Source organism: Nycticebus coucang, chromosome 20, assembly GCF_027406575.1.
Source record: "Nycticebus coucang isolate mNycCou1 chromosome 20, mNycCou1.pri, whole genome shotgun sequence".
In the NCBI taxonomy this organism is placed as follows: Eukaryota; Metazoa; Chordata; class Mammalia; order Primates; family Lorisidae; genus Nycticebus; species Nycticebus coucang.
Genome location: NC_069799.1, coordinates 65,828,096 through 65,855,927, shown reverse-complemented (window position 1 = coordinate 65,855,927; position 27,832 = coordinate 65,828,096). Strand labels below are relative to the sequence as shown.

The following is a 27,832-nucleotide window of genomic DNA, read 5'->3' as shown; positions in this document are numbered from 1 at the left end:
AGGTGAAGTGATCCTCTCCCAGGGTCCTCCAGCCATTGTAATTCCCTTCGACTCACAGAGCATATTAAAACAGTGAGTTTCAACCAGTGTGGCTTGAAAGGATCTTCACTGTGCTGCGAAAATTTTTAAAGATCCTTAATTAAATTGTTTTTGAAAGAAGTTCAAAGCACAGTAAGTATATTCTTTTTTTTTACTTTTTTTGATCAACATACTTTAAGTGTGCTGCAGAAGTTAAACTATAGGTTTGAGGATGCCTTGACATAAAAAAAAGACAAAAACACTACCTTAAACATACAATTAATGTAGACAGCACTTTACTACAAAAATATACATATACGCACCAAATTTCAGGGGGTATATAGAACTCTTAATTTATATTCCTTTCTTTCCAGGACAGGGTTATGTTAAAAGGGGAATGGAAAATTCCAGTTTTCTGGACACTCTTCCTCGCCAACAAACACACTTTGTTGTTAAAGCTCAAGTGTACAACAGGGGCCAGGTATACAATAAGTGACAATGTGTGTCCACACCCACAGATGCAGGACACCTTACACAGACTGCAGAGCATACTTTGTGTGCTCACCCTGGAGCCAGGAGCCAGTCCTGTTCCTGTACCTACCAGACTGGAATCCTGGGAGAGTTACTGAACTTCGCTGTGCCTCGATTTATCCATCATGAAAGTGTGGGGGATAACAACACCCACATCGCAGGCAACAGTGAGAATTGGTTGGGTTCAGACTTATAACAGTTGGGTTTTAAGCATTTTACACAGCTATTATTATTCAATTAACTATTCAATTAACATCAAGAGTTTTACATGATTATTTTAATACCCTCTTTACACATATAGTACAACTGTCCAGATTTAGAGTTCCTGTTTATAACTGAATCTCTGTTCAGCCTTCCTGAGATTTCACTGGAGTCACCTTCGTGCTAAGGAGTCATACGTCTCTAGACACAACTTCAGTTGTTTCGCAAGCAGCTGATCTTGTTCGTTATACATGACATTTATGTGCTTAGCTGCTATGGAATGATCCTTTTCTTTAGTGCTTAGGGATGTTCCATTGTTCTTGTGTACTTAGCCAGCACTATTTAAGTAGCACACATAAGTAGGGTTTCGTAGAAATTCAAGGGAGGAAAAGCCATCACTGTGCAAAATAATCAGACTGTGTGGTCTTTGCTTGAATAATAGCTTAATCAAAACGAAAGAGTGGTTTTCAGTGGAATGCCCAAGAATTTCTTTTAATTTTTAATTCTCCTTTTATTTACAGAGACAAGATCTAACTTAGCCACCCAGGATAGAGTGCAATGGCACAATCACAGCTCACTGCAACCTCAAACTCCAGGACTCAAGCAATTCTCTAGCCTTAACCTCCAGAGTAGCTGGCACTACAGTATGCACCATCGTATCTGGATAATATTTTTTTCTATTTCATAAAGACATGGTCTCACGATGTTGCCCAGGCTGGTCTCAAACTCATGGCCTCAAGAAATTCTCTTACTTTGGCCCCTCAAAGTTCTGACAAGCTTAAGCCACCATCCCTGGCCAACATTTTTGTTTTGTTTTAATGATGCTATTTTAGATAATGACCTCTAAGAAATTTTACTCTGATGTTCCATAATAATGAAAAATCTTTTTGAAGTTAATAATTATTTTTATCTGAAATCATACTCTTCAATTCCACAACTCTTTCCCAGGATTTACTTTTTACTATGTCTTTGCCCACAAGCATCCTTCTGACCCTACCATGACAATGCCACCAACATTCAGCTCTGCTTCTAATTTCTTCTCTTAAATGTCCTAAAAACTCACTTTCCCTAAAATCATGGAGCTTTATTTTTAATTTATAGAAGAACCTAGATCTTTAAGGCTGACAGAGATTAGTGGGAGGGGTGACATAGAGTAAAAAAATGGTGCCTTCGGCAAAAATCATATACTATTTTACAAGCAGTACACTGTCCAATTAATCTGGCTAAATATTTGAAAATAAATTTACAATTAATTAACTGTATGGATTTTTAAAAGAAAAATAGTTAAGACACAAACTCTGGAGTCAAATTGTTTTTCAGCTCCTGGGCCTGCCTCTGGCTGGGTTCTCTCAGCCTCCCTGGTGTCACTCTGATTCCTTATAAAATATGAGAAACAGGTGTGTACAGTGGTGATGAGGAACAAAAAACCTGAATATTTGAAGGATTTACCTAACAGTAGGGGAAGGAGTGAGTGCACTTAAAAGTGATTTATTTTACTCATTTATCTGGGTAACATCCCTTGCGTGATAAGTATAAGATCTACGATTAAACCAGAAACGTAAAAGTTTTATAGAAAATTCTGTAGCTTTGGATAATCTAAACACCTAAGTTGAGATGCCAAAATTCAATTTTATGTCAGTAGTATCATACTACATAATCGAGGCCTAAGATTATGTTGAGAAATTAAAAAGTTGAGCGAGATGATTCCTCAGGCTCCTCAAATCTCTCAAATTGGGAATGTTATGCACCCACCTGGGTTGTGTTAAAGGCTCCTTAGCCCCCTTCACACGGCCTTGTCTGCAGTCTGAGGAATGGCCGCCAGAGGGCAGGAGGCCCCCACCTATAAAGCCCACAAGCGTTTCCCCCATGTTGAAGTCATGTGTCCGAAGGAGAATTGGGCACTAATATTTAAGTAACTGCTTTTATCAAACAATTATTCTTTCTCAATTTTATTTTCTAAGTAACTAAAATTAACTCTACAACGTCAGAAAATATTTTGAAAGCTCCCGGGAAGGACACTCTAAATAGTAATCAACTTGATTCACTCTGTGTGTATTTTCTCTGAATCTATTCATAAATAATCAACAAGAAAATAATTATTTATAAAATGATGCTTGTAAAAAAATACATTGGCAGGCGGCGCCTTTTGGCCCCGGCCAAAAACCAAAAAAAAAAAAAAAAAATACATTGGAACCCCACATTATTCTTTCCTGTTAAAGGAAATATAAAAACACTTTTTCTCACACCACTTCAATTTAGGAACTATTTTAAGATGTCATGAATGAAAATGTGTGCATTGTAAAAATAACCTGGCAATATCTAACAATTAAAAAACTGCCTTATGAAATGGATCGATATTTGGAATCGCACCCTCTCCCTAGACTTAGTCAGGAAGAAATAGAGCTCCTGAACAGACCAATTTCAAGCACTGAGATTAAAGAAACAATAAAAAAGCTTCCAACAAAAAAATACCCTAGTCCAGATGGCTTCACACCAGAATTCTATCAAACCTTCAAGGTAGAGCTTATTCCTGTACTGCAGAAATTATTCCAAAAATTTGAGGAGGAAGGAATCTTCCCCAACACGTTCTACAAAGCAAATATCACCCTGATACCAAAACCAGGAAAAGACCCAACTAAAAAGGAGAATTTTAGACCAATTTCACTCATGAATATAGATGCAAAAATTCTCAACAAAATCCTAGCCAATAGATTACAGCTTATCATCAAAAAAGTCAGACATGGTGATCAAGTAGGCTTCATCCCAGGGATGCAAGGCTGGTTTAATATATGCAAGTCCATAAATGTTACCCACCATATTAACAAAAGCAAAAACAAAGAACATATGATCCTCTCAATAGATGCAGAAAAAGCATTTGATAAAATCCAGCATCCTTTTCTAATTAGAACACTGAAGAGTATAGGCATAGGTGGCACATTTCTGAAACTGGTTGAAGCTATCTATGACAAACCCACAGCTAATATTTTACTGAATGCAGTAAAACTAAAAGCTTTTCCCCTTAGAACTGGAACCAGACAAGGTTGTCCTCTGTCACCTTTACTATTCAACCTAGTATGGAAGTTCTAGGCAATACAATTAGGCAAGACAAGGAAATAAAGGGAATCCAAATGGGAGCAGAGGAAGTCTAACTCTCCCTCTTTGCTGACGACATGAACTTATACTTAGAGAATCCCAAAGACTCAACCACAAGACTCCTGGAAGTCATCAAAAAATACAGTAATGTCTCAGAATATAAAATCAGTGTCCACAAGTCAGTAGCCTTTGTATACACCAATAACAGTCAAGATGAGAAGCTATTTAAGGATACAACTCCCTTCATCATAGTTTCAAAGAAAATGAAATACCTAGGAATATACCTAATGAAGGAGGTCAAGGACCTCTATAAAGAAAATTATGAAATCCTCAGAAAGGAAATAGCAGAGGATATTAACAAATGGAAGAACATTCCATGCTCATGGATGGGAAGAATCAACATTGTTAAAATGTCTATACTTTCCAAAGCAATCTACCTATTCAATGCCATTCCTATTAAAATACCAACATCGTACTTTCAAGATTTGGAAAAAATGATTCTGCATTGTGTATGGAACCAAAAAAAAACCCCGTATAACTAAGGCAGTTCTTAGTAATAAAAATAAAGCTGGGGGCATCACCATACCAGATTTTAGGCTGTACTACAAAGCCATAGTGGTCAAGACAGCATGGTACTGGCACAAAAATAGAGACATAGACACTTGGAATCGAATAGAAAACCAGGAAATGAAATGAACATCTTACAACCACCTAATCTTTCATAAACCAAACAATAATATACTTTAGGGGAAAGATTCCCTATTCAATAAATGGTGTTGGGAGAACTGGATATCCACATGTAAAAGACTAAAACTGGACCCATACCTTTCTCCACTCACAAAAATTGATTCAAGATGGATAAAGGACGTAAACTTAAGGCATGAAACAATAAAAGTCCTCAAAGAAAGCATAGGAAAAACACTGGAAGATATTGGCCTGGGGAAAGACTTCATGAAGAAGACTGCCATGGCAATTGCAACAACAAAAATAAACAAATGAGACTTCATTAAACTAAAAAGTTGTACAGCTAAGGAGACAACAAAGCAAAGAGACAGCCTACACAATGGAAAGAATATTTGCATATTTTGATTCAGACAAAAGCTTGATAACTAGGATCTATAGAAAATTCAAATTAATCTACATGAAAAAAGCCAACAATCCCATATATCAATGGGCAAGAGACATGAATAGAACCTTCTCTAAAGAAGACAGATGAATGGCTAACAAACATGAAAAAATGTTCATCATTCTTAATTATTAGAGAAATGCAAATCAAAACCACTCTGAGATACCATCTAACCCCAGTGAGAATGGCCCACATCACAAAATCTCAAAACTGCAGATGCTGGCATGGATGTGGAGAGAAGGGAACACTTTTACACTGCTGGTGGGACTGCAAACTAACACAACCTTTGTGGAAGGAAGTATGGAGAAACCTCAAAGCACTCAAGCTAGACCTCCAATTTGATCCTGCAATCCCATTACTGGGCATCTGCCCTGAAGGGAAAAAATTCTGTTATCATAAGAACACTTGTACTAGACTATTTATTGCAGCTCAATTTACAATCACCAAAATGTGGAAACAGCCTAAATGCCCACCAACCCAGGAATGGATTAACAAGCTGTGGTATATGTACACCATGGAATACTATTCAGCTATTTAAAAAATGGAGACTTTACATCCTTTGTATTAACCTGGATGGAAGTGGAAGACATTATTCTTAGTAAAGCATCACAAGAATGGAGAAGCATGAATCCTATGTACTCAATTTTGATATAAGGACAATTAATGACAATTAAGGTCACAGTGGGAATGTGGGAAGGGGAGAGCAGAGAGAGGGAAGGAGGGAGGAGGTGGGGGTTTGGTGTGTGCCACACCTTTGGGGGGCAAGACACGATTGCAAGAGCGACTTTGCCTAACAAACGCAATCAGGGTAATCTGGTTTATTGTACCCTCAATGAATCCCCAACAATGAAAAAAAAAAACAACTGCCTTATGTCTCATTGGGCTGCTCCACAGGTAACCACTGCTGTGTTTCTCACCATCCCAAAAGCTCTGTGCGTGTGGAGGGTAGAGATGGACAGGTGTGCATGTGTGTGTGTTCACACATGTGGGCTGGTGTCTGGGTCAGCACGTATGGGCACCTGTGTGTGCACACTTGTCTCTGTATGCACGCACGTGTATGTGCACATGTGCAGTAATGTGTATGTGCCTGTGTACATGTGTGTGCTTGCATCTGTGCGTATACCGCATGTGTTTGTGTGTGTGGAATGTGTGCACATTTTGCACAGGCACATGTGTGCTGTATGTGCGCATGTGTGCCTGTGTGTGTGTGCATGTGTGTCTGTGTGTCTGTGTGTGTGGCATAGTCACCTGGCTTTTTCACTGAGTGTGGGACCTTTCCTATCAGTGTGTGGGGAGGAGGCACACACGGATTTCAGAAGTGGCAGAGGGCTGGGTGCAGAGGCTCCCGCCTGTAATCCCAGCTGTCTGGGAGGCCGAGGTGGCTGGATTGCCTGAGCTCACAGGTTCAAGACCAACCTGAGCCAGAGCGAGACGTGGTCTCTAAAAATAGCCGGGTGTTGTGGTGGGTGCCTTAGTCCCAGCTGCTCGGGCTGCTGAGATAAGAGAATCGCTTGAGCCCAAGAGTGTGGGGTTGCTGTGAACTATGACGTCACAGCACTCTACCGAAAGAGACAAAGTGAGACTGAGACTCTGTCTCAAAAAAAAAGTGGCAGATGGCGGCGCCTGTGGCTCAGTCGGTAAGGCGCCGGCCCCATATACCGAGGGTGGCGGGTTCAAACCCGGCCCCGGCTGAACTGCAACCAAAAAATAGCCGGGCGTTGTGGCGGGCGCCTGTAGTCCCAGCTACTCGGGAGGCTGAGGCAAGAGAATCGCTTGGGCCCAGGAGTTGGAGGTTGCTGTGAGCTGTGTGAGGCCACGGCACTCTACCCAGGGTCATAAAGTGAGACCCTGTCTCTACAAAAAAAAAAAAAAAAAAAAGTGGCAGAATATTTCCCTCTACAGTTTCTATTTGTCTAATTAATCTCTATTCCTCCAATTTAAGGAACATGAAATCCAACACAAAAATGCAAATGCATTTGGAAACATTTCCTTCCATGCCCTTAGTTCTGAAGCCAGTCCCACCACGGTCACTGCTGAAGGTAAACTGTCCCCACTACCCTGCTGAAAAATTCACTTGAAGAAAGATTAGTGTGCTCCATGCCAGCCAAGGTTGCTATTTTGCACAATGTTCCAGCTTTGGGGTGAAATGACAAAATGAAATAAAATTGACTCGGCACATGGAGGATATACTGGCAGCACCTGCAGGTGTCCCAGAATCTCTGCCTCCTAGCAGATATGGACACAGGCTCCCAAAGTTATTACAGCCACTTAGACAGGGCAATCCACACTTCTTGCTCTTGGGTTGCTTGGAAATTTTTATTTTCACCAAGAGTCAAAGATAAAGGAGACATTTGAAGTTCAAGTCCGACAACAGCTTGCCCATGGTAAATGATGGGGAGTCTGGGCAGCTGCAGTGAGACGCGGCTCATTGTGCTGCGCAATCTTGTCTTCACAGGCTCCAGGACTATACTCGGTGGCCGTCTTCTTACTCTTTACTTCAGCTACTTCCTGGTTACTTTCTGTGTACATGGAGCCTGTTTACGAGATTTGAGGAAAGAATTTCCCCATGCATGAGAATGTCTAATCATTGGGGGTGGGGGTGGGGGGAGAAAAGACAAGCAAACGTTTAGTGGTAGAAGTCTGTGTGTAAAGACGCTGCTTGGGGTCCTGCAGTTTATCTCACACTTTTCCCTCTTTACCCTCAAAGAGTCACTCAGTACCTCTCCCTGGGTTAATGAAGTGATTAGAACAAATGACACCAGAGTGGGTTGAAAGGCTGTGCTTTGTTGTGATGTGTGCAAACTTGAGTCTCTCAAAACAGACTTGTCAGAGTGGCCATCAGCAGGAGAGGGCTCAGCTTTTGCTTGCGGTTTGCCTGAAGTTTCACAGGCGGCTAGCTTTTTTGTTGTCTGGCTCCCACCCTCTCGGCCCAAGAGGACCCCATTTTTCTTTCTCCTGAGTGTGTTTTTATCTGCCCAGCCTCCAGGGAGCAAGGGCACCCCCTTCCTCCCCACCCCCCATCATCCCTAAACATCAGATGTGTGCGGAGAAATCACATCTTGTGCTCTGTTGTCTGGAAAGGGTCCAGGTCCAGGGTCCCAGGTTTGCCGAGATAATGGTGCACTGGCTGTGGGAACAGGGACAGCCAGCCAGGGACCAGCACACAGGCCACGGCAGCTGTGGGCCACTAGCCCAGTGCCTGCTCTGATAACAGGAATTTAGAATGAACCACTGCACAGATAATTCCCCAGAGAGACTGTTCCCTGTATATTATTAATAATATTCAGTAAACAACAGCCAAGAAAGGAACAAAACAAGGAGACATCTACATCTAATCTAAATTACACATTACTCACTCTCAGTTTTAACTTCCCTCCTCCTTGAGAAGATGCTGTGTATGTGAATACCAGAGTGCACTTTTAATATGTGTTCATGATGCATTTCAGCCTCAGGCTCATTTTCCCTTTGACAATGCGTTCTATGTTGAGAACCTTCAAATAGAACTGTTCAGTTATCAAAGAATAATGTCCCATCATTTTCACTGAATGTAGGAGGGAGCATAGGGTTAAAAGAGCTGGACACGAGGGGCAGAGTGGTCTGGGAAAAAGCCAAGCGTCACTGCTGGCCTTCAGCTCTAAAACCAATACTCACTGGACACAGCACACTGTCCCAGCCCTAAATGACATATTAACAGTGATAAAAAAAAAAAAAAAAAAAGGCAGGGCAGAAGTCCAGTAAACAGACTGTGTTCAGAGTTAATCACACAGCGAAAGATAAATTCCTTGTTTTTTAACCTTTACTTTCTCTTCCCACTGTGCTGTACTTTCTCCTGCCTGAGATTTGACTAAAAGCCAGAGGGGAATGTTGGGAGGGGCTGCACCCTTGGATCTCCCTGCAGTGATGCTGGCTGGTGTGGCCTCCCGGGGTCCCCCAGTTCAATGCAAATGGAGTTATTTATTTTGCCTGGAGCCACAACAACAACTTAATAGTCCTACTTGTCTTGAAGGCGTTTCTCAGTTATTATTCCTCACCTCACAACTTGATACTATGTCTTTCTCTTCCACTCGCATTGAATTTCAGTTATATTTACTACATGCTACGTTTTTATTCCATAATTCATAATTACCTGTGAGCTTTCCTAATCTCATCTCCCAAATTCTCCAGCCCTCTAGCTCTTCTTCCCCTTCACATCCCAGCCGTCCCCTATACAGGAGGCGAGGGAGAAATCTAATGATCAGGACAACAATTGCAGTGAGTAAATCCTCCTCCCAAGGTAGGAGTATGAAATGGTAGCTGCTCACTAAGTGATCACTGCTCACTAAACAGAGTTTCTAAAACTCCATCTCAACAGCTACAGCAGAATGATATAACAGGAGGCTAAATGCATTTGTCAATGAGGCCATTAGGAACATTCCATTAGGAATCTTCCAGACTGGAGTTCCTGAGTGCCTCCTGGGACATTCTGACCCTATAGGGCACTTCCTGGGTAACTACACAGTTAAACAGCACTCCCCTCAGGAAGGCAGAGAAGCCCCTTCTTACCACTCTTTTTCAACATCGTACTGGAAGTTCTAGCCAATATAATAAGACAAAAAGGAAAATAAAATTCACACAGATTGGGAGATAAGAAATGAAACTGTCAGGCGGCGCCTGTGGCTCAGCGGGTAGGGCGCCGGTCCCATATGCCGGAGGTGGCGGGTTCAAACCCAGCCCCGGCCAAATTAAAAAAAAAAAAAAAGAAATGAAACTGTCTTTCAATATAGTGAGATGATAGTCTATGTAGAAAATTCCAAAGAATTGACAAAAAAATCCTGAAACTAATAATCAATTACAGAAAACTTGCACAATATACAATTAATATACAAAAATCACTCACCTTTCCATATACCAAGAATGGACAAGTGAAATTTGAAATTAGAAGCACAGTATCACTTACTTTAGCACCCCTAAAATGACATATCTCAGTGTAATAAAAAAAATGTACAATTCCTACATGAGGAAAACTATAAAACTCTGATGAAAGATATCAAAGAAAAATTAAGTAAATAGAGAAGTAGTCCATGTTCATGGACAGAAAGCTCAGTATTTTCAAGATGTCAGTTGTTCCTCAATTTTATCTATAGATTCAATATAATCCTAATCAAACTTGTTGCAAGTTACTTTGTGGATATTAACAAATTGATTCTACAGTTTATATGCACAGGCAAAAGACCCAGAATTGACAATGCACTATCAAAAAAGAAGAATAAAGTTGGAAGACTGATACTACCTGCCTTCATGACTTACTATAAAATTATAATAATCAAGGTCATGTAATATTTATAAAAAGAGTATACAAATCGATCGATGGAACAAAATAGAGAGGTCCAAAAAAAGTCCCCCATAATACAGTCAACTGATCTTAGCAAAGGGGCTAAGGTGATAAAATAGAGAACACATAATTTCCCCCCAAAATGGTGTTGGAATAACTGGCAATGATAATAATAATGATAATTATAATAATAATGACCTGGAAACAGATTTACTACTTCACAAAAATTAATTCAAAGTGGATCACACACTTACATGTAAAATACAAAATTATGAAACGTCTATAAGATAACATAAGAGAAAATCTAGGTCATCTAGGGTTTGGCTATGGCTTTTTAGATAAACATCAAAAGGATGATCCATGAAGAAATAATTCATAAACTGGCTTCATTAAAATAAAAGAAACAACTTTTCTTTCAGTAAAGGCAACGTCAAGAGAACACAAAGATAAGCCACAGACTGGGAGAAAAATATTCCAAAAGACGCATCCAATGAAGGTCTGCTAATCAATACCCACAAAAATAATCTCTTAAATCTCAACAATAAGGGAATGAACCTAACTGAAAATGGGCAAAAGATCTGAAATCGCAGCACAGATGGCAAACCGCGAAAGATGTTCAGCCTCACTGCTCACTAGTGAATTGCAAATTAAAACAGTGAAATACAACCATGCACCTATTAGAATGGCCAAAATCCAAAACACTGACAACATCAAATGCTAGTTTGGCTGTGGAGCCACAGGAACTCTCATTTATTGCTTGTAGGAAAACAAGTTGGTACAGCCAGGTTGGAAGTAAATTTGGCAGCTTCTTGCAAAACTAATCATATCCCGCTATATAATCTAGCAAGGGCCACGCTTTCAGCCAATCAAAGTTTCCGCCGTGCGGCGCTTCCAGCCAAGCCAATCAGGGCCCCGGCTGACGCTGCACCTCCAGCCAATCCAAGATTCCACCACCTCCCGCTTCCAGCCAATCAGGGCCCCGGCCGGCGCTGTTCCCCCAGCCAATCGAAGTGTCCACCGAGTGGCGCTTTAACCAATCAGGGCGCCTGCGGCCGTCGCGGCGCAGCTCTAGCGGCGTCTCTTGGTGTCGCCGGGGGTGCTGTGGAGATGCCCCCGGCGGGCCCCAGCACCGGGAAGGGGGCGCGGCATGACTCCTGAGTCGCGCAGAGACTGGTGGAAAATCCCCACCGTGGGTCTAGGCACCTGGAAAGTGGTAAGGACCGGGAGCGGCGGCCTCAGGGCCGGACCGGGAGGGTGGGCGGCCTGGAAGGCGGCGGGCGTGGGCGGACGAGGCCGGGGGCTGAGGACGGGGTCCGGAGTGGAGGCTGGAGCCCCACGGCGGGGACTGGGGGCTGCGGGCAGACGAGGTCGGGGGTTCGGGGGTTGAGGGCGAGGGGTTCGGAGGGCGCGGTCCCGGGGCTGAGGGCGGGGCTGGGAATCGAAGGCGGGGAGCTGAGGGCAGGTATGGTGGAAGGTGGGGGATGGGGGCAGGAAGCGGATGCTGGGGGGGTTCCTGGGGCGGGAGGCGGAGGTGGGGCCAGGCGGGTACTGGAGGAGGGGTGGGGGCGGGAGCAGACCATGACCTACTCAGGGCCTGCGGGGCGGGGGCCCCCGCCCACCAGGCTGGGCTGGACCTGGGTCAACAAGATCAAGGTGTGTGGTGCGACGGCTCCCCAGACCTGTTCGGGGTGGGTCTTTGTCGCCAGGTTTTCTGCGGATGGGGCTGAGTGGGGCTGGCGTCCGTGGGGGCCACGTGGGGCTGACCTCTCAGTAAGGCGCTGGGGCCTAAAGAGCTCGAGGTCTCAGCAGGAAAGCAGACCTTGGAATTGCCCACTCGGTTTGAAATGAAACTTTGGGACTTGGTCTTTTTCCCTGTGTGGGAACAGCCAGACTGTTGCCTGATAGTGGAAACACTTCGGATCCTTCTCTCTCCTCTTTTTTTAATTGATGTTACTATAGTCGTATACGTGTGTGGGATACAATGTGGTGTTTCCTTGTGTGTATACAGTGTCAACATCTTATCTCCCTTACCTAACATTTTGTGTGCTGAGACATTTAAAGTTTACTTCCTTAGTTATTTTGAAATACACATTTTTATTCCCTATCCTCACCGTGGTGTGCAATAGATCTCAAAATCTACTCCTGTCTGAGACTTTGTACCATTTGATCACCAGCTCCTCATCCTCCAGCCTCTGACAGCCTTGGGTAATCCTGGACCTTTTTGTACTCAACTTTTCTAACTCCTGCCAATGATGTGAGACATGGCATTTACTAAAAAGCCTTTCAAATTTGCTCTTAAAAAAAAAAATTATTAAACTTAGTTCTTGATGAAAAGATGTTGAGATAAGAAGTCACATAGGAAGTTATTGGGTGAGTTGAAATTAGAATGTCAATCCCTGCTCACCAAATTATAATTTCAATTATCTTTCCTATCTGCTTACCAACTCTTAGAGACCAAGGATGTGGTTTTGGTCACACTAATTCTCAGCATCTAGCCAAGCAGATGCATTTGGCAACCAGTAAACACTCAGCAGACTAAACTGTTGAGTCTCTTGCTTGTTTAATTGCGCACACAGTTTGATGTAGGCATCCAGACTTTCCTGTGTGCAGGATAATGAAAATATGTGAAAATTATGGTTAAGGGCTGAAATACTTTTTTTTCTTCAGGAGTATAGCATTGGATTAATCATAATCACTCACCACTGGCCTGTGCAAGGGCTCGTTTTTATTTGGTTACTTTTAATAGTGAATGAACACCACAAATCTACCATCAGTTGTCTGTTGACCTAAAATGTATCAACAGCCAAGCACAAGACCTCAGTGGCTTACACCAGCAAATGGGTATGCTTCTCCTTCTGATACAGGACAGGTGGCTCAGCCAAGCTGAGATGGAGGATCTACTGCCTCCGCCGCGGTATTGGTGCAGTGGCACCCAGCGGAGGAACCAGCGGGCTGGAGGGTAGACAAGGCTGCCCCCACGCCTACCCCCGGCTCTAGTAGCCAGAAGGGCTGGAGAACTGCTGGGGAGACACCAGTGCCTTGGTGTCTCCTTCCCCTTCCTCTTATGATTGAACAAAGAACCCCCATTTCCTATGCCTAGGTCAATTTCATGTAAGTTTTCTAGGCCTCAGTTCCATGAATGGACTGCATCCATTCATTATTACATTCGTTCACCTTGCCCCAGCTGCAGGGACTGTATTTATTCATTAATACAGTCATTCACCTTGCCCTGGCAGAAAGGACTGTATCCATTCATTTCCTGGCCTCATATAACTACAAGAAACCCCTGCAACCATATATAGCCCTGGATAAAGAGCCCAAAGAGAGAGCTCCACCCACCCCCCCTTGTTTTTTTTCCCTCTGCCAGAAGCTTTAGTGTTTTTGTATTCTTTTCTGTAAAATAAATCTTGTCTTACCACTGATCTGTGGTCTGTGGATTCATTTTTCGAATCACCAAGAGCGAGAACCCACTGAAGATGAAACTCCCGTATCCCCACAGGGGCAGCCAAGCAGGTCTGTGGAATGTGGCTGTGCTCACCTGTGTGTCTGGGGTTTGGCTGGTCTCACTTGGGATGGCTGAGGCTACTGAGCTTGGCTCAGTGTGTCTCATCCTCATGCAGCCAACCTAGTAAAGCACATGGCCCCAAGGAAAGCGGTTTTTTCCTAGTGTGGTAGTCAGTGTGCAAGGCCTGTGGGTTATATATGCTTCACGAGACCCCCGGCTCAAAACTAGTGTAAGTTAAATGCAATTCACATGGCGGTTAATATGTTAAATTCCTCTGAAATCATATTTTCTACTTGTTTCACCTTTATTGTATTCATTATATTTCCAGCAATTTTGCCATAAATTATAATATTATTTCTGTTAATTTGCCTGTAGATTCTTCTGGATTTTCTACATAAATGATCATGTCTACTAATAATCATAGTTTCATTTCTTTTTTCCCCTAATCTTTAAGCCTCAAATTGCTTTTCTTAGCTGCTTTCTCTGGGTAGCACCACCAGAATGATGGTTATTCTTCTTTTGTATCTGATTTTAAAGGAAATGCTTCTGACATTTCCACATTTAGAATGGTGTTTGTCTAGGGATTTTATATTTTAATATGGATATTCTTTATCATATTGAAGAATTCTCTGTTTTTCCCCCTTACCTTACTAAGAGTTTAAATTGTGAATGGATGTTGACTCTTAATCAAACGTTGATTAAATGATTTTTATTTTTCTATTTTAATCTATTAGCATGATGAATTATGGATTTTCTGATTCAAACCATCTTTGGATAGCTGAGATACACTCAACGTGATGTGGTATATTAATTATCCTTTCACATATATTGTTGCGTCCAATTTGCTGTTATTTGACTAAGAATGTTAGCAACTGTATTTATTTCATAATTATAGAATTATTCAAGCTTCATTTCTAGTTAAATTTTTTCTAGGAATTTTTTTATTTCATCTAATTTTTTCCAAATTGTTGACTTATAATATTTGCTTTTAAATCTATTTTATCTGCATGTCTTTTTTTAATGATGTCATTTCTAAAAAATAGTTGGTTTTTCTTAATCTAACAGAAGTTTATTTTATTAAGGTTTTCCAAGAAACTAACTTCTGACCTTTTATTACATCTTTGTTTCCTGTTTTATCAATATCATTCTTATTTTTATGTTCTCTTTCCTTTTAATATTTTGGGTCCTTTTTCCTTTTTCTAACTTAAAATGGATACTCATATTCATTGTCTTTCTGCCACTCTGAATCTGTTGCTTGTTAGATGAAGGTAATTATACTGAGGAAACTCCTAGAGTTACTGTGAAGTTCAAGTGAGAACTTTGTGAACTATCAAGCCCTTTGTGAAGCTTTGATTTAATGGGATTATAAGCCTTCCCCCTAGCCAACCCCTCCCCCCCAGCTCTAGTTCCTTTCTTTGCTTGATCTGGCCTTAGAGTGACTGTTCTTCGGGAACTCCCATACTGTTTATGGCCCCCGACTATTCATTCAGGGTTTGGCATATGCCCCTGTGTGGAGCCAGTTACCTTTGTGCACGTCCACACTTGCTCACTGGTACAGCTCAACCGTGTGGTCTCTGAGGGCACAGGATGAGTCTTAGATTCCTTCGTGTCTCAGCTGTTATTACTCATGATCATCCACAAAGCACGCCATTTAGCTCAGTTCTCCATAGGCACTAAAAATACCTGTAGCTTTTCCTAAAATATGTGAAGTTGTAATGTAGATTGTCTGTAAACTCCTTTCTGACTCTGACATTCTTCTGTTTTTGAGACTGATACTAGTCCAGTGACTTAATTATTTCATATATTGTTTGGCTCCACTTTCTTGGGTGAAAGGGAGAAATCTGGGTTGGGTTCCTTTGACTGTGAGGAATGCTGCTGTTGGTTTTGTTTTGCAGGCCTATCCAGGGGAAGTGACTGAGGCAGTGAAGGCGGCCATCGACTCAGGGTACCGGCTCTTCGACTGTGCTTACTTATACCATAACGAGAGTGAAGTTGGCGCAGGGATCCATTGCAAGATCAAGGACGGTGCCATTAATAGGGAGGATCTGTTCGTTGCCAGTAAGGTAGGGCTTCTCAGCAGTAAGGACGTCAAGGTCTTGGACACTCAGGGCTTGGGTAACAGAGGGCTAAAATGCCTTTCTTTATGGAGCTTGATAACTGTTTCATGTTTGAATCAGAAGTAACAAGAACTTTCACAGTTTCCCAGACAAACCCAGTTACTCTTTGTAAGTTTATTTTCTTCATATTACGTGTTTGGTCATTTGGGTGGCATGCACAGGAATCCCTCAATTAATAATAATCACTGAAACACAAATTGATTGAGTAATGGGCATGCTGGTTACAGTGGCGAGTAGGACACAGCCCTAGCCTTCATGAAGTCTTGTCTGCACAGTGATTCCCAAACTCAGAATCACCCAGAGTGACTGTTAAAATGTAGATTCCCAATCTGACCCCAGATCTACTGAAGAAGAAACTCTTGGAGTGGTGCAAGTGATGGTGCTGGGGATGGCATTTCACATAAAGGAGCAGCTGGAACACAGACACAGGCAGGAACCCGCACAGCAAGTGCAGAGGTGTGACAGAAGCTTGTTCTTCAGTCACATGAAGTGAGGTCACAGTGGGGCTAGGTGGTGGACCGGGGCAGGCTCTGGCAGTCCCCGTTGAGCCATGTAAAGAGCTGTACATTTTTCTTAGAAATAAAAGAGACCTATTAGGTTTTTAAGTAGGGGAGCTTATGTGACAGGTAGGAGAGTCTTGTGTTGTTCATGGCATGCTGCAGCAGCTGAGAGGAGCCTGCTTTTGGAGCAGAGGCAGGACATGAGTTAGGAGACAGCAGCAGCAGTGTGGGTGTGGGGTGAGGTGAAGCTGGACTGTGCTGTGGGAGTAGAATGGGAAGGGGAACCATGTGCGGGACAGTCAGGAGGTGAGCCTGTAGAAAAGACGGAGATTGTGGAGGGTTAGAGAATTCCTCTGCTTTTGGCATTGAAGCAGAACCAAAGACAGGGTGATCAGGAGACATGGGTTCAAGCTCCCACTGCTCCTCAGGAGCCATATTAGTGACTGGACTTCTCAGGGTCACAGCTCCACTGTTTGTAAAGCAAGGCTTTGGATTTGACAATCTCTTGAGTAATTTTCAAGTCTGAAATTCATGATTCCAAGATTCAAAGTTGTATATGTAGCCAATTTGCCTTCTGTTTAGACTGTTAATTTTTGTCATTGACCATTGCTATCTACACCAGCAGAGGGTGGTAAAGGAGAGGCTGTGGTGTGTGCCTGGCTGAGGCAAGAGCCTTTCCTCTCAGTTCCTAAGAGAGGATGCAGACAACTCACCCCATGATTTGGGGGAAAGTTGCTTCTGAGTGGATCATAACCAGCAGTGGAAGTATGCTCATTATTTTGGAAATTTGGAAAAGTCATAGAAATGTAACTAAAAATAAATAAATTACTTATATAGTCACCATCTAGAGCAGTGGTTCTCAACCTGTGGGTCACGACCCACAGGAACTGTATAAAGGGCCGTGGCATTAGGAAGGTTGAGAACCACTGATTAGAGGCAGCTACAGTTCACAATGTGCTGTATTTAGTTCTGGGTTTTGTCTGCTTTTTTACTTTGTTAATGCATCGCACCTGTCATTTGTTTTCATTCATTTTAATCCCCTTCTGCTTTCATTCAACTTAGCATTTTTGTTTTTTACTTGCTGTGATGGCACCATCAGGTCAGCTGCTGTCACTGTTAATAGAAGTATAATGGGGGGAAAAGAGGGAAAAACAAGTTTTTCTACTTAACAGGAGCTGTGGCAGGAAATAGAAATAGCTAGATAAATGTAAAGCAGTGTATGTTAACTCACACGGTCTAACCTGCTGGTAATGAAGCTTAGGGAACAGGGCACCTTTAACAGAATCTGTTTAAGTGGGGAACAATATAGAGATTCCTGCTTTTCTTCATGTTCTTTCTACCTGCAGGAATTTCCTTTTTGTTTTATTTTCGTTTTGGTGTTTGGTCTCAGTAGATTTGAATAACTGTCAGATATCTCCTAATATTGCAGACTTCCCTTAAGAGGGAACAGGAGCAGGAAGAGCCCAGCTTTGGAGCCCGTCCCTGTTGAAGACAGCATTACCACCCTCCCCTCAGACCCTGTTGTGTTACATTTGTTGTTGTCTAATCATGAATGCTTTTGGTCCAAGACAACAACTTTGTGTGACCAAGGCGCGGGTACTGTGTCAGCTCTGTACGGTGGCCACCCGTGACAGCGGTGTCCCTCTCCTTTGTAGCTGTGGTGTACCTATCACAAGAAGTCCTTGGTGAAGACAGCGTGCAGCAGGAGTCTGAAGGCCTTAAAGTTGGATTATTTGGATCTCTACGTCATACACTGGCCCATGGGTTTCAAGGTAATGTTCCACAGGTGGTTAGATACGCACTTTGCAGGCCCCTCCTACCTGTGGGCACAGCCCATCCTGTGTGGAAAGAGCATGGACCAGCAGTTATCAGTGGTCTGGCCAGGCCCTACAGGACAGAAGCAAAGTTCAGTTATCAGGCCTTCAGCTATCAGTTCTACAACTGCCACAGGCTGGCTACATGGCCCATGTAGGCCCCTTGATATCTCGGGCCTAAGCTCAGGAGAGGGTTGGATTGGAAGACCTCTGAGGCCCCCACAGTTCCGTCTTTCAAGACAGTCACTTTTTCTCAGAGCCCGTACATTCCTGCCCCCCCTCCCATCCAAGTCTGGTGAAAGCAGCAATCAGACAAGGAAATACTGCTGGTCAAAGCTTCTGCTCCAGCCGTTCCCGAGTTCCATGAAGTGCTAGGCCTTTGCTCTGTTGACAGGCTCTGTTCTCTTTGGGGAGTGACTGATGTTTTGCAACTTGGGAGATACTTACTTGTTCACCTGCAACAGGATCTAGTTCAGTGGTTCTCAACCTTCCTAATGCCACAGCTCTTTAATACAGTTCCTGTGGGTCACGACCCACAGGTTGAGAACCGCTGGTCTAGTTGGTTATGAAGTAGATTCTTTTCTTCACTTGGTTTTATTCTCTTCAATTCTTCACTCACACCCCCTTTCAGACCTTGAAACCTTCTCAGCAGCTTTCTGTCTCTCATTCTCCTGTGGGGCCTGGCCAGACGCCCCTTCACATTGGCTTCAGGCTAAGATGACAGGCTGCCCGGGCCATATCCCAGTCATACAAGTGGCACCTGTGAAATACAGAAGTTCTTTTTTTTTTTTTTTGAGACAGAGTCTCACTGTGTTGCCTTTGGTAGAGTGCTGTGGCATCATAGCTCACAGCACTCTTGGCTTAAGTCATTATCTTGCCTCAGCCTCCCAAATAGCTGGGACTACAGGTGCCTGCCACAACCCCTGGCTGTTTTTTGTTGTTGTCTTTGTTGTTTTAGCAGGCCCTGGCTGGGTTCAAACCCACCAGCCCCAGCACATGTGGCTGGCGCCCTAACCATTGAGCTACGGGCACCTAGCCAATACAGAAGTTCTTGAGGGAATGTTCTTCCCACACTGAAAGGAGCAACCCTTGCTCCTCGGGTCCTATGGACCCACCTGTGTGAGGGAGAGCCCATGGCGCGTGCCAGTTTTTAGTTATTGTTTCAGAATAAAATAGCAAAACCCACTTCATTTCTAATGCAGCTTCAGTCTAAGGCAGTAGTTCTCAACCTGGGGTCGCAACCCACAGGAATTGTATTAAAGGACCACAGCATTAGGACAGTTGAGAACCACGGCTCTAAGGGTTTGTATCTAGTTTGAGTAAAGGATGTAGCCAGCCGTCCACTAGTCCCACTGCCAGAGGACAGAAGATGCCTGGAGAGCAAAACAAGAGGGCTGACTCTGCACGTGCAGAGAGTCACAGCTAAGACTGATAACGTCTGTGCCACACTGGCCACAGCCAGCATTATTTTAATTGCGTGCCAGGCATTGTTAATCGGTTGCTTCACATATGCTGACCCATTTAACCCTTCACTGTTAGGTAAGGTGGCACTGTTGTTATCCCCACTGTACAGACAATGAGACTTCAGCGCAGGAAGGTTAAGGTTATTTGGCTCTAGAAGCTTATGTTCTGTCCAGGTCAGACATGTCACTCTCTGCGGGCACTCATCCGCCAGCAGTCTCTGTCCTTGGATATTTAGGGGTTAAAAAGGAAAGGTCTCAGTTCACTCGGCAGCTCCAGAGGAGAGCAGTGCAGGGTTGTCACGTGTCTTCTGTGTGGTTGGAACTTCTAGGCTTGCCAGGATGCTGGGCAGTCAGAAGATCAAAGTCCAGAGATGAAGCCAAGACAGCATTTTTGTGGAGGTCTAGGTTAAGGTCAGCAGAGGATATGGCTTTGAAGTGACACTTTGAAATTTGTTGCTTCAGTTATCGTGGAAAATGCCTAACATGTGGATCAGGCTGGAACTTTTGACATTCCCCCACATTGCTCAGGAAAATGACGAGGTGTCTCTGCCATTCACCCTGTAATGTGCTGCATAGGACTCTGCATGAGCAAGGCGGGTAGCTTGCAAGTCAAAACCTGCTCCTCTCTGAGAGGTGGCCTCAGCTACTCGCCCGTCCTGGGTTCTCACTCTGCGTCCCACACCCACGTATCTTTGTGTTCTCACATCACTGTCTCGCGTCATAATGGGAATCTGGGAAAGGGAAAGAGGATCTTGACAGTGGAGTTGGGAGAAGGCTGTTTGTGCTGTTAAGACATGAGAGAAGCTCCCTTCTCCTCCTCTTCACCTGAAATCACTGAAGTATTTTCTGGTCATTAGCAAGGACACAAGGTCTTCTTTTCTCGCCTTGTGTGAAATGGACAATGAACTTTAAGGCTAGTCAGGACTTTGCCAGTCATCCAGCTGACACAATTCTTGGTCTTACAAAGGAGAGGATTGAGGCCTGGAGAAGGGAAGTCTCACAGCTAGACTGGAGTGGTTTAGTGACAGGGCAGAAGACACAGGTCTTCTGACGCATGGAGTCTTCTTCATACATGTCCATCTTCCCTCTACCCAGACTTCTCATGAGCCCGGATAAGCTCCTTTTCTTCTGGTTCTCACAGCCTGGAGAGAGAGACTTACCTCTGGACCGCACCAGCATGGTCATCCCTAGCGACTCTGACTTCCTGGACACCTGGGAGGTGAGCTGACCCACACCGCCAGGCAGCTTCACCTATGTGGTTGGTCTCCAAACAGGGAGTGGTGAGACCAGCTCTTGTTCAAAGACACCAGGGTTATCTACTTGACATGCAGGGTTTGCATATTGACTGGGAATAAATACCCAAAGAACTCAGAAACCTCAAATGATATTCTAAACCAAAAGCAATAAGAGATATTAGCTGTCTCTCTGAAATATTATGTTAGAGATAACTAATACAGACCTCCTTTTTTCCTCAAATATTTATTTTTTTATTTTAAAAATCATATTTCAGAAAATGTAGCAGAGTAAAAAAAAGGAAATTTAAAACCCCCATTTTCCCATTATTCAGCAGTATCCACTATTAATGTTTTGTAGTTCCATTTAGTTCTATTGTAAGTGTTCTAGAGGATGATGTTGGAGCATGGAGAAGCTTGGGTTGGGGAGGTGGGAGCAGCATGGGGCATGGCTACCAAGTGTCCAACTTGTTTCCAGGGTTGAAAGGAAACCCAGCTAGAGCTTGAAATAAAGTCTGGAGCAGGGGATCCAGAGAGGCAATGGAGTTGAGAGTCTCAGGGAGGTGGGCCATATACGGACTGACCAAGCACATGTGTTTTGTAAAGCATACAATGGCTGACCAAGTATGTGTGTCTCAGTAACCGGCGTAGGGGGACAGAGGATGGCACATTTGAAGCCTAGGAAGAATGTGAGTTCATACTTAAGCTTGCTGAGTTTGGGGCAGAGTGTGATGGATGAGGCCATGGGAGTACCTGCAGTCTTCCAGGTCCTCCAGGGAGGGGGGGCCACAGACTGGGAGAAGTCTCAGGTGAGGAACACCATCAGTGAAACAGAGACTGACCATGGGGACCACGGGTCCTAGGGTCCCAGCTCTTTCTGTCTGCTGTGTTGCCTCTAGTAAGAAGAACAACTGAAATGTGTTGCGTGTTTGCTAGACACCAGCCTTAATTAAAGTGCCTTCTGCACATGATTTCACATAACACTAGAGTAACTCTGGCATGGACAAGTAGGATATGAGGATGGAGACTCAGCGAGGTCGTGTAACTTGCCCAGCCTCCCCCAACCAGTAAGAAATGGAACTGGGAGTAGACCTGGAGTACAAAAATGCTTTGGAAGCTTAAAGTAAGATATTCTTTAAGTTTTGGGTATTGCTAATTTTAGAACATTACACAAAGTTGCTGAGGGGTGTGGATTATCCATGGAGTAAGCTGTGTCTGTGCACCCAGCAGAGTCCTGTGTTCTCTTCTAGGCCATGGAGGATCTGGTCATCGCAGGGCTGGTGAAGTACATTGGGGTGTCAAATTTCAACCATGAACAGCTACAGAGAATTTTGGATAAGCCTGGGTTGAGGTTCAAGCCAATAACCAACCAGGTAAGCTGGTGGAAGCATCAGAGGGCTTCACTGGTGTAGTTGGCTTCCCAACTGTTATGTCCCTATGACTCATCTGGAAACAGGAGGATGGATGGAACAGTTACAGGCAGGTTTAGCAGCTGTGTTCAGAAGTGGTCAGGGTCCTGGCAGGTACCTGGCCCTCATTAGAGGGGCATAGAGCCCCCCTCTCTCTTCCAGCCCATGCAGACTACAGCAGGAAGGTGTAGGTGGCCAGATGCCTCATGCTAGACTCGCAGACTGTGGAGATGGGTATGTGCTCTTCATTCTGTAACACAGAGAGGACTGGTAAGAAAGGACTACAGCTTGAATATTAAAGTGGAAAAGTGCACCTGTGAGAAGGCAGCTTGATAAACTCTCAGACACTGAGCGTAGCTCTGCAACTAGCTTCTAGTTCAAGAAACGGAGTAAGACCCGCATCCCACCCCTGCAAAACACAGCCCTGTTGTGGGTTTTTTTTTCTAGCAGCATAGATTAGAGGTTGAACTTTATGTAGCAAAGGTAATAATACAGAGAGAGGCCAAGATGGCTGAGCAGAGACACTGATGCCAGAGCATCCCAGAGAGAAGGAAGGGTTTCAGATAAAGGGGAGGCGGAATGGGTACACTTTGGGTATAGTTCAGAGGAAGAAGGGCCAGAGCCTGCCAGGGACTTCGTGGAGGGAAATTGCAAACCAGAACAGGAAAAGGAAAAGGAAGAAAAGATACTGGTACAGATCAAACCCAGAGGGGCTCAGAGCCCAGTGATGAGTGGGGATTCCGTTTCCCCTTCCCACTCACCTTCGGTGACCAGTAGGCTATGAGTTGTGTGGATGCTTCTCCACCCACTGAGCCATGTGGCCAGCTAGCATGATCCTAGAGCTTGGACACCCTGTGCAGCTTCCTTCTTGGGGAGGGCCCCGGGGGAGCCAGGGTCCCAGCACTTCCCTTCAGACTCTTCACGCCCCTGCCACTGCAGCCAGGAGGGAGAATGAGCCATGACTTTGGGAGCAGCCCCCTCCCCCAGCTGGCAAGTCATCCTCCAGTCTGAGGTTTCCACAGAGATGGGGTCCACACTTTGCCTCTTGAGTACCTGGCTTGGACCCAAGGGTGCCCAGTCTGGGACTTCTCTGCCTACTGACACTCCCCAGAGATGCACACCAGTGGGTCACATGTGCAGGCTGGATCCTGTGCCCCCCCAGACTTGAGCAGGTTGCTAGGGGGCACCGGGAGAGATTTGAAAGCTCGACTTGGGAGGCTAGTGGGCAGAACTGACAGAATACGGTGGGGGTCCAAACTGTGATAATCTGATGGGGTAATCACCCCCAAACAGGTAGCTGTGCTGTCAGACTGGGGGACACACTTGTGGGAGGGGAAGTCCCAGCCCTCAACACCATCACTGCTGAGCATGGTGGGCTCAGGCACCTGTTTGCAAACAGACACTGGAAGGAAACTCTCAGGAATAGAGAAAGAGGGGCAGAGCTCACTCCTGATAGCCAGTTGGTGAGTTACACAGTTTGGAGAGGCTGCTTTGGCCCTGGCACCTCCCCCACTTTCTGGAAATGACCATTGACCACCCCTGCTGTGACTTTGCATAGCCTTCCAGGCCAACCCAACCGAATGGAATGAATCCAGCTCAGTCTTGCTTCTCAAGTCACCCCTGCTGTTTTGGAGAACAAGCAATGCCTGGGGAGCTGCAGGGCCCCTCCCACTGCCAGGGCATTACCATGCTTGTGGGAAGGGGCTACAGCCCTATTACAGACCCAAAAGAACATCTCTGCAGTTGGCTTTTCCCTGTGAGCACAGGGAGAATGACTATATAGCTCATTACAGCATCTACGAACTCAGTAAAATAGGGTGTTGACTCTTCTTACAAGCACCACCCACCAACTCAGAGATTAAGCTGGCAGCCTCAACACAACTCACACTAGTGGGAGCAGAGGAACACAGCAGAATAGAAACAGCCATGTTCCTAAGAGCAAAAGCACTATTCGTAGTTCTCTTTAATTCATGCTAAGTGAATATTTTTACCTGTAACGTGTAGTTGTCTCATGTAACTCCTCAGGTTCGTGCCTTTATTCAACAGATTATTTTAGTACCTTCTACAATGTCTAGATTGTTCTCAGTATTGGGAGATATCCATGAACAACAGCAAAAAAAGAATTCAGACAAAAATCCCTGTCTTCACGAAGCTTGATGAGGTGTCAGGGCAGGGCAGGTGCTGCTCAGGAGACGGGATTGGGAGCTCCAAGGGCCCAGGGACGGCCTCACTGAACAGGTGCCATGGGTGCATCCAGATGAGGGAGATGCCCACAAGGCCGTAGATATGGAGACCTTGACAGCAGCTGGGTCTTGGAGATGGCTTAGTCCACCCTCTCAGAAGCGCTCAGGCCTCCAGATAGGTTGGCAGCGGCAAAGATGTAAATGCCCGTCTCCTCCATAGAACTCCCTGGTTGGCCTCATGTTCGGCAGTCATGTAAGCTGTGATTCTTCTTGTAGATCGAATGCCACCCGTATCTGAATCAGAAGGACCTGATTGGATTTTGCCAGTCCAGAAATGTGTCCGTAACAGTTTACCGGCCTCTTGGTAGCTCCTGGTAAGGATGGTCAGTGTCGGTGTAAGTTGAGGTCCTAGTGGGAGACTTGGAGGAGGGTTCAGTGGAAGTGTGGGTGGGGTGTGGAGGGGCCTCGGGGCTGTCCACAGCTTTCATGCTTCTGGGCAGAAGGTGGGGAGCTGGAAGCCAGAGTGGCCCTGGGTGGGCTGCCCTGGGGCGGGGCCCTCTGCGGGGATGTAGCCAGCCTGAGGTGAGCCAGTCTGCTGCTGACTTCTGTGAGGACATCCCCAGACTCTCAGTCATTAGGTTTCGCAAGCTCCCCAAGACCTGCAGTTCGTGCTGTGCTTCCTGGATCAACTAAGGGGCCACCACCTACTCATTCAGCCACCTAAGCTGAAAGTTGTGCCCCAGTCCAGCCGGCACCAGGGTCCGGTGATGATCCTGCCAGAACTTGGACTCTGTCTGTTGATCTGTATTATACTGGTGCTGCCTTGGTTGATTCCCTAGGCTTATCAGAAGAGCCCTTAACCCCCTGCCCCCAAACCTACCCATGAACTGTTTGCACAGTAGCTGAAGGAAGTTGTCTCTGTATGACTGTGTCCCTCTCGGGGTGACCTGTGAGGTGCCGCTGACTGGCTTCTGCTAGCCTCTGGCCTCACTTCTCCCCCACCCTGCAGACATTCTATGGATCAACCACATGAAATTGTGACTCCTTGGAGAGAACATGGTCTTTTTAGTCTCCGCCTTTGTGCAGTCTGTTCTTTTTACTCAGAAATCTTACATTTTTAAAAGTATAACTACCTTTGGTTTCTGATTGAAGGTTCAGAGCAGCATCACTCTTCAGGGCCTCTTGCCCGTTCTGTCCGTGCTTGGTGCATGGCCCCCGTCAGCCTGTGTGGTCTTGATTCTCCTCTCAGTCTCTTCACTAGTCAAAGCCGCCTGAGCACAGGCAGGGTGTCCTACCCATCCCATTCCCAGCCCTTGGCTCAGTGCCTGGGCACATTGGGAGTCCCAGAAAGGCTGAAATTAATTGGATTTTACCACCTGTGTGTTTTCCATGTGAAATGGAGCATGAACTTGGTAGCAGCTGGGAAGTCACACTCCACAGCTGTACTTTGGGGTAGAGGAGGCCCTGGTGGAGTGGACAAGTTGCCGTTAGAGAAAGAGAGAAAGCAAACCTATGCTGTTTGCTTCCTTTAAGAGATTTTGAGAACTGCGACCAGCCCAGTGCTTGTCAAAGGACTAGTAATAGGACTATTTGTTAATAAAATGGCTCCTAGAGTTATTAGGGCTGGTCCCTTGCCTGGACAGCTGTTGAGGGATAGAGATTCTGTGGTAATCTTCAAAATCTTTTATAATAAACATTCCACGTGTTCACAGTAATAACTTTTTTGGTATTTGGGATGACCTTTTCTGAGCATATCGTTGCTGTCAGCAAATGTCAGTTAATGGTACTCTAGACATTCTGTTAGGGTCTACAGTAGACAGCTCACACGTCTCAGAGTCTGGGAGTGTCGGAGGGCACCTCCCAGCAGGGAGAACCCATTGCCTCATGTGCTCTGATGTTGCCTCCTGATTCTTGAGAAAAAGCAAAAAATACGCCTGAAAAGTGAGGCTGTGCAGCTGAATCCACCAAAACATGAGCAGCGCTTATCCACAGTGAATTTGGAGTGAGGTGCTTTTCTGCATTGTTCAAATTTGCTATAGTCATCATGATTGCAACCAGAAGGAGGAAGGTTTTGGAGGAAGGTTTTCCTTTTTAAAGAGAGGAGCACCCATGTTGGCCTCTGGCTTACCACCCTGTGCTGTGTCTCTCTAGTGAGGGGCTTGACGTGATGGACAACCCAGTAATTCAGCAGATCGCAAGGAAGCACAACAAGTCTGCAGCTCAGGTACGAGGGGAGACGCACATCCTCCCAGAGTCCCGGGGCTTGGCAGTTCCTGGGAAGGGATTGGTGTCCCTGGAGGAGTTGATGACTCGCCAGAGCCTTGTGGGGCAGCTCGCTGGCCACCACTGTTCTACTCATTCCAGCCTTGCGCTCTTGCCGCCTGGCCTGTCTAGTCACAGAGGATGAGTTCCCAGGACCTCTTCCTTCACCCCACCGGCTACGTTCACAGCAAGTGTGAAATGGACCAGAAAGTCATTTATTATACATATAGTTTTCTCTATTCTCACGTCCAGTTTATTGAGGGGATTGGATGTGAGTTAACACATTCATCCTCAGTAAGAGTGAGGATGACGTCTGACCTCCTCGTGGCTGATGACTGTCATCACAGATGTCCTGACAGAGCTGCTTGGAAAATGCTCACTTGACCTCTGAAGGCTTTTTGCATGGAAGAGCTTCTAGTGACAGCTCCTGCTGTCCTTGACTTTTGGACTTTCACTGCAGAATGAAACTCTTAGGAAGTAATGTAGATGTGACTTCATGGGGTTTCCTTCTGTATGATGTTAGACGTTTTGTTCCTTACAGATTATGATCCGATTTCAGATCCAGAGGCATATGATAGTCATTGTCAAATCTGTCACCCCAAAATGGATTAGAGAGAATATCCAGGTAGGTGTTTTCCTTTTTACGTTAGGGCAGCGGTTCTCAACCTGTGGGTTGTGACCCACAGGAACTGTATTTAAAGGGTCACTGCATTAGGAAGGTTGAAAACCACTGTTTTAGAGGGTTTCGTTGGGGCAGGCTGACTCCTGTAAAAACTGCCCCAAGATCTCTGTGGCTTGACACCTCAGAGGCCTTATCTTCTGCGCTGTCAGTATCAGTGATCAGCCTTTCTTCAGTGACCCACAGGCTTCAGTCTTAGGGCTTCTTCTCCCGTAGGGTCTCAGGGCACAGCGGGGATGCCCTGCTCCTTCACCATAGGTCCGTGCACACAGAGAGGTGATGGTGTTCCTGCCCTCACGTGAGGTCTGAGCACACTGGGGGGCGGAGCCATCAGTGCCCTCACGTGAGGTCTGAGCACACTGGGGGGCGGGGCCATCAGTGCCCTCAC

The 27,832-nt window shown here is 45.1% G+C and overlaps 1 protein-coding gene across 4 annotated transcripts in view; it reads left to right on the top strand.

Annotated features, from left to right (window-relative positions):
- The first annotated feature begins 11,344 nt into the window (after nucleotides 1-11,344).
- The window catches only part of AKR1E2 (aldo-keto reductase family 1 member E2), a 34,227-nt gene continuing 17,739 nt past the window's right edge, over nucleotides 11,345-27,832 (top strand). For all 4 annotated transcript variants that reach the window (XM_053572862.1, XM_053572858.1, XM_053572859.1 and 1 more), the window contains exons 1-8: nucleotides 11,345-11,493; nucleotides 15,681-15,848; nucleotides 18,058-18,174; nucleotides 20,821-20,898; nucleotides 22,162-22,284; nucleotides 24,780-24,877; nucleotides 26,655-26,727; nucleotides 27,307-27,390. In XM_053572862.1, coding sequence (XP_053428837.1) covers nucleotides 11,428-11,493; nucleotides 15,681-15,848; nucleotides 18,058-18,174; nucleotides 20,821-20,898; nucleotides 22,162-22,284; nucleotides 24,780-24,877; nucleotides 26,655-26,727; nucleotides 27,307-27,390 — 807 coding nt within the window. In that variant the 5' untranslated portion in view covers nucleotides 11,345-11,427. The remainder of the gene's footprint in view (nucleotides 11,494-15,680; nucleotides 15,849-18,057; nucleotides 18,175-20,820; nucleotides 20,899-22,161; nucleotides 22,285-24,779; nucleotides 24,878-26,654; nucleotides 26,728-27,306; nucleotides 27,391-27,832) is intronic.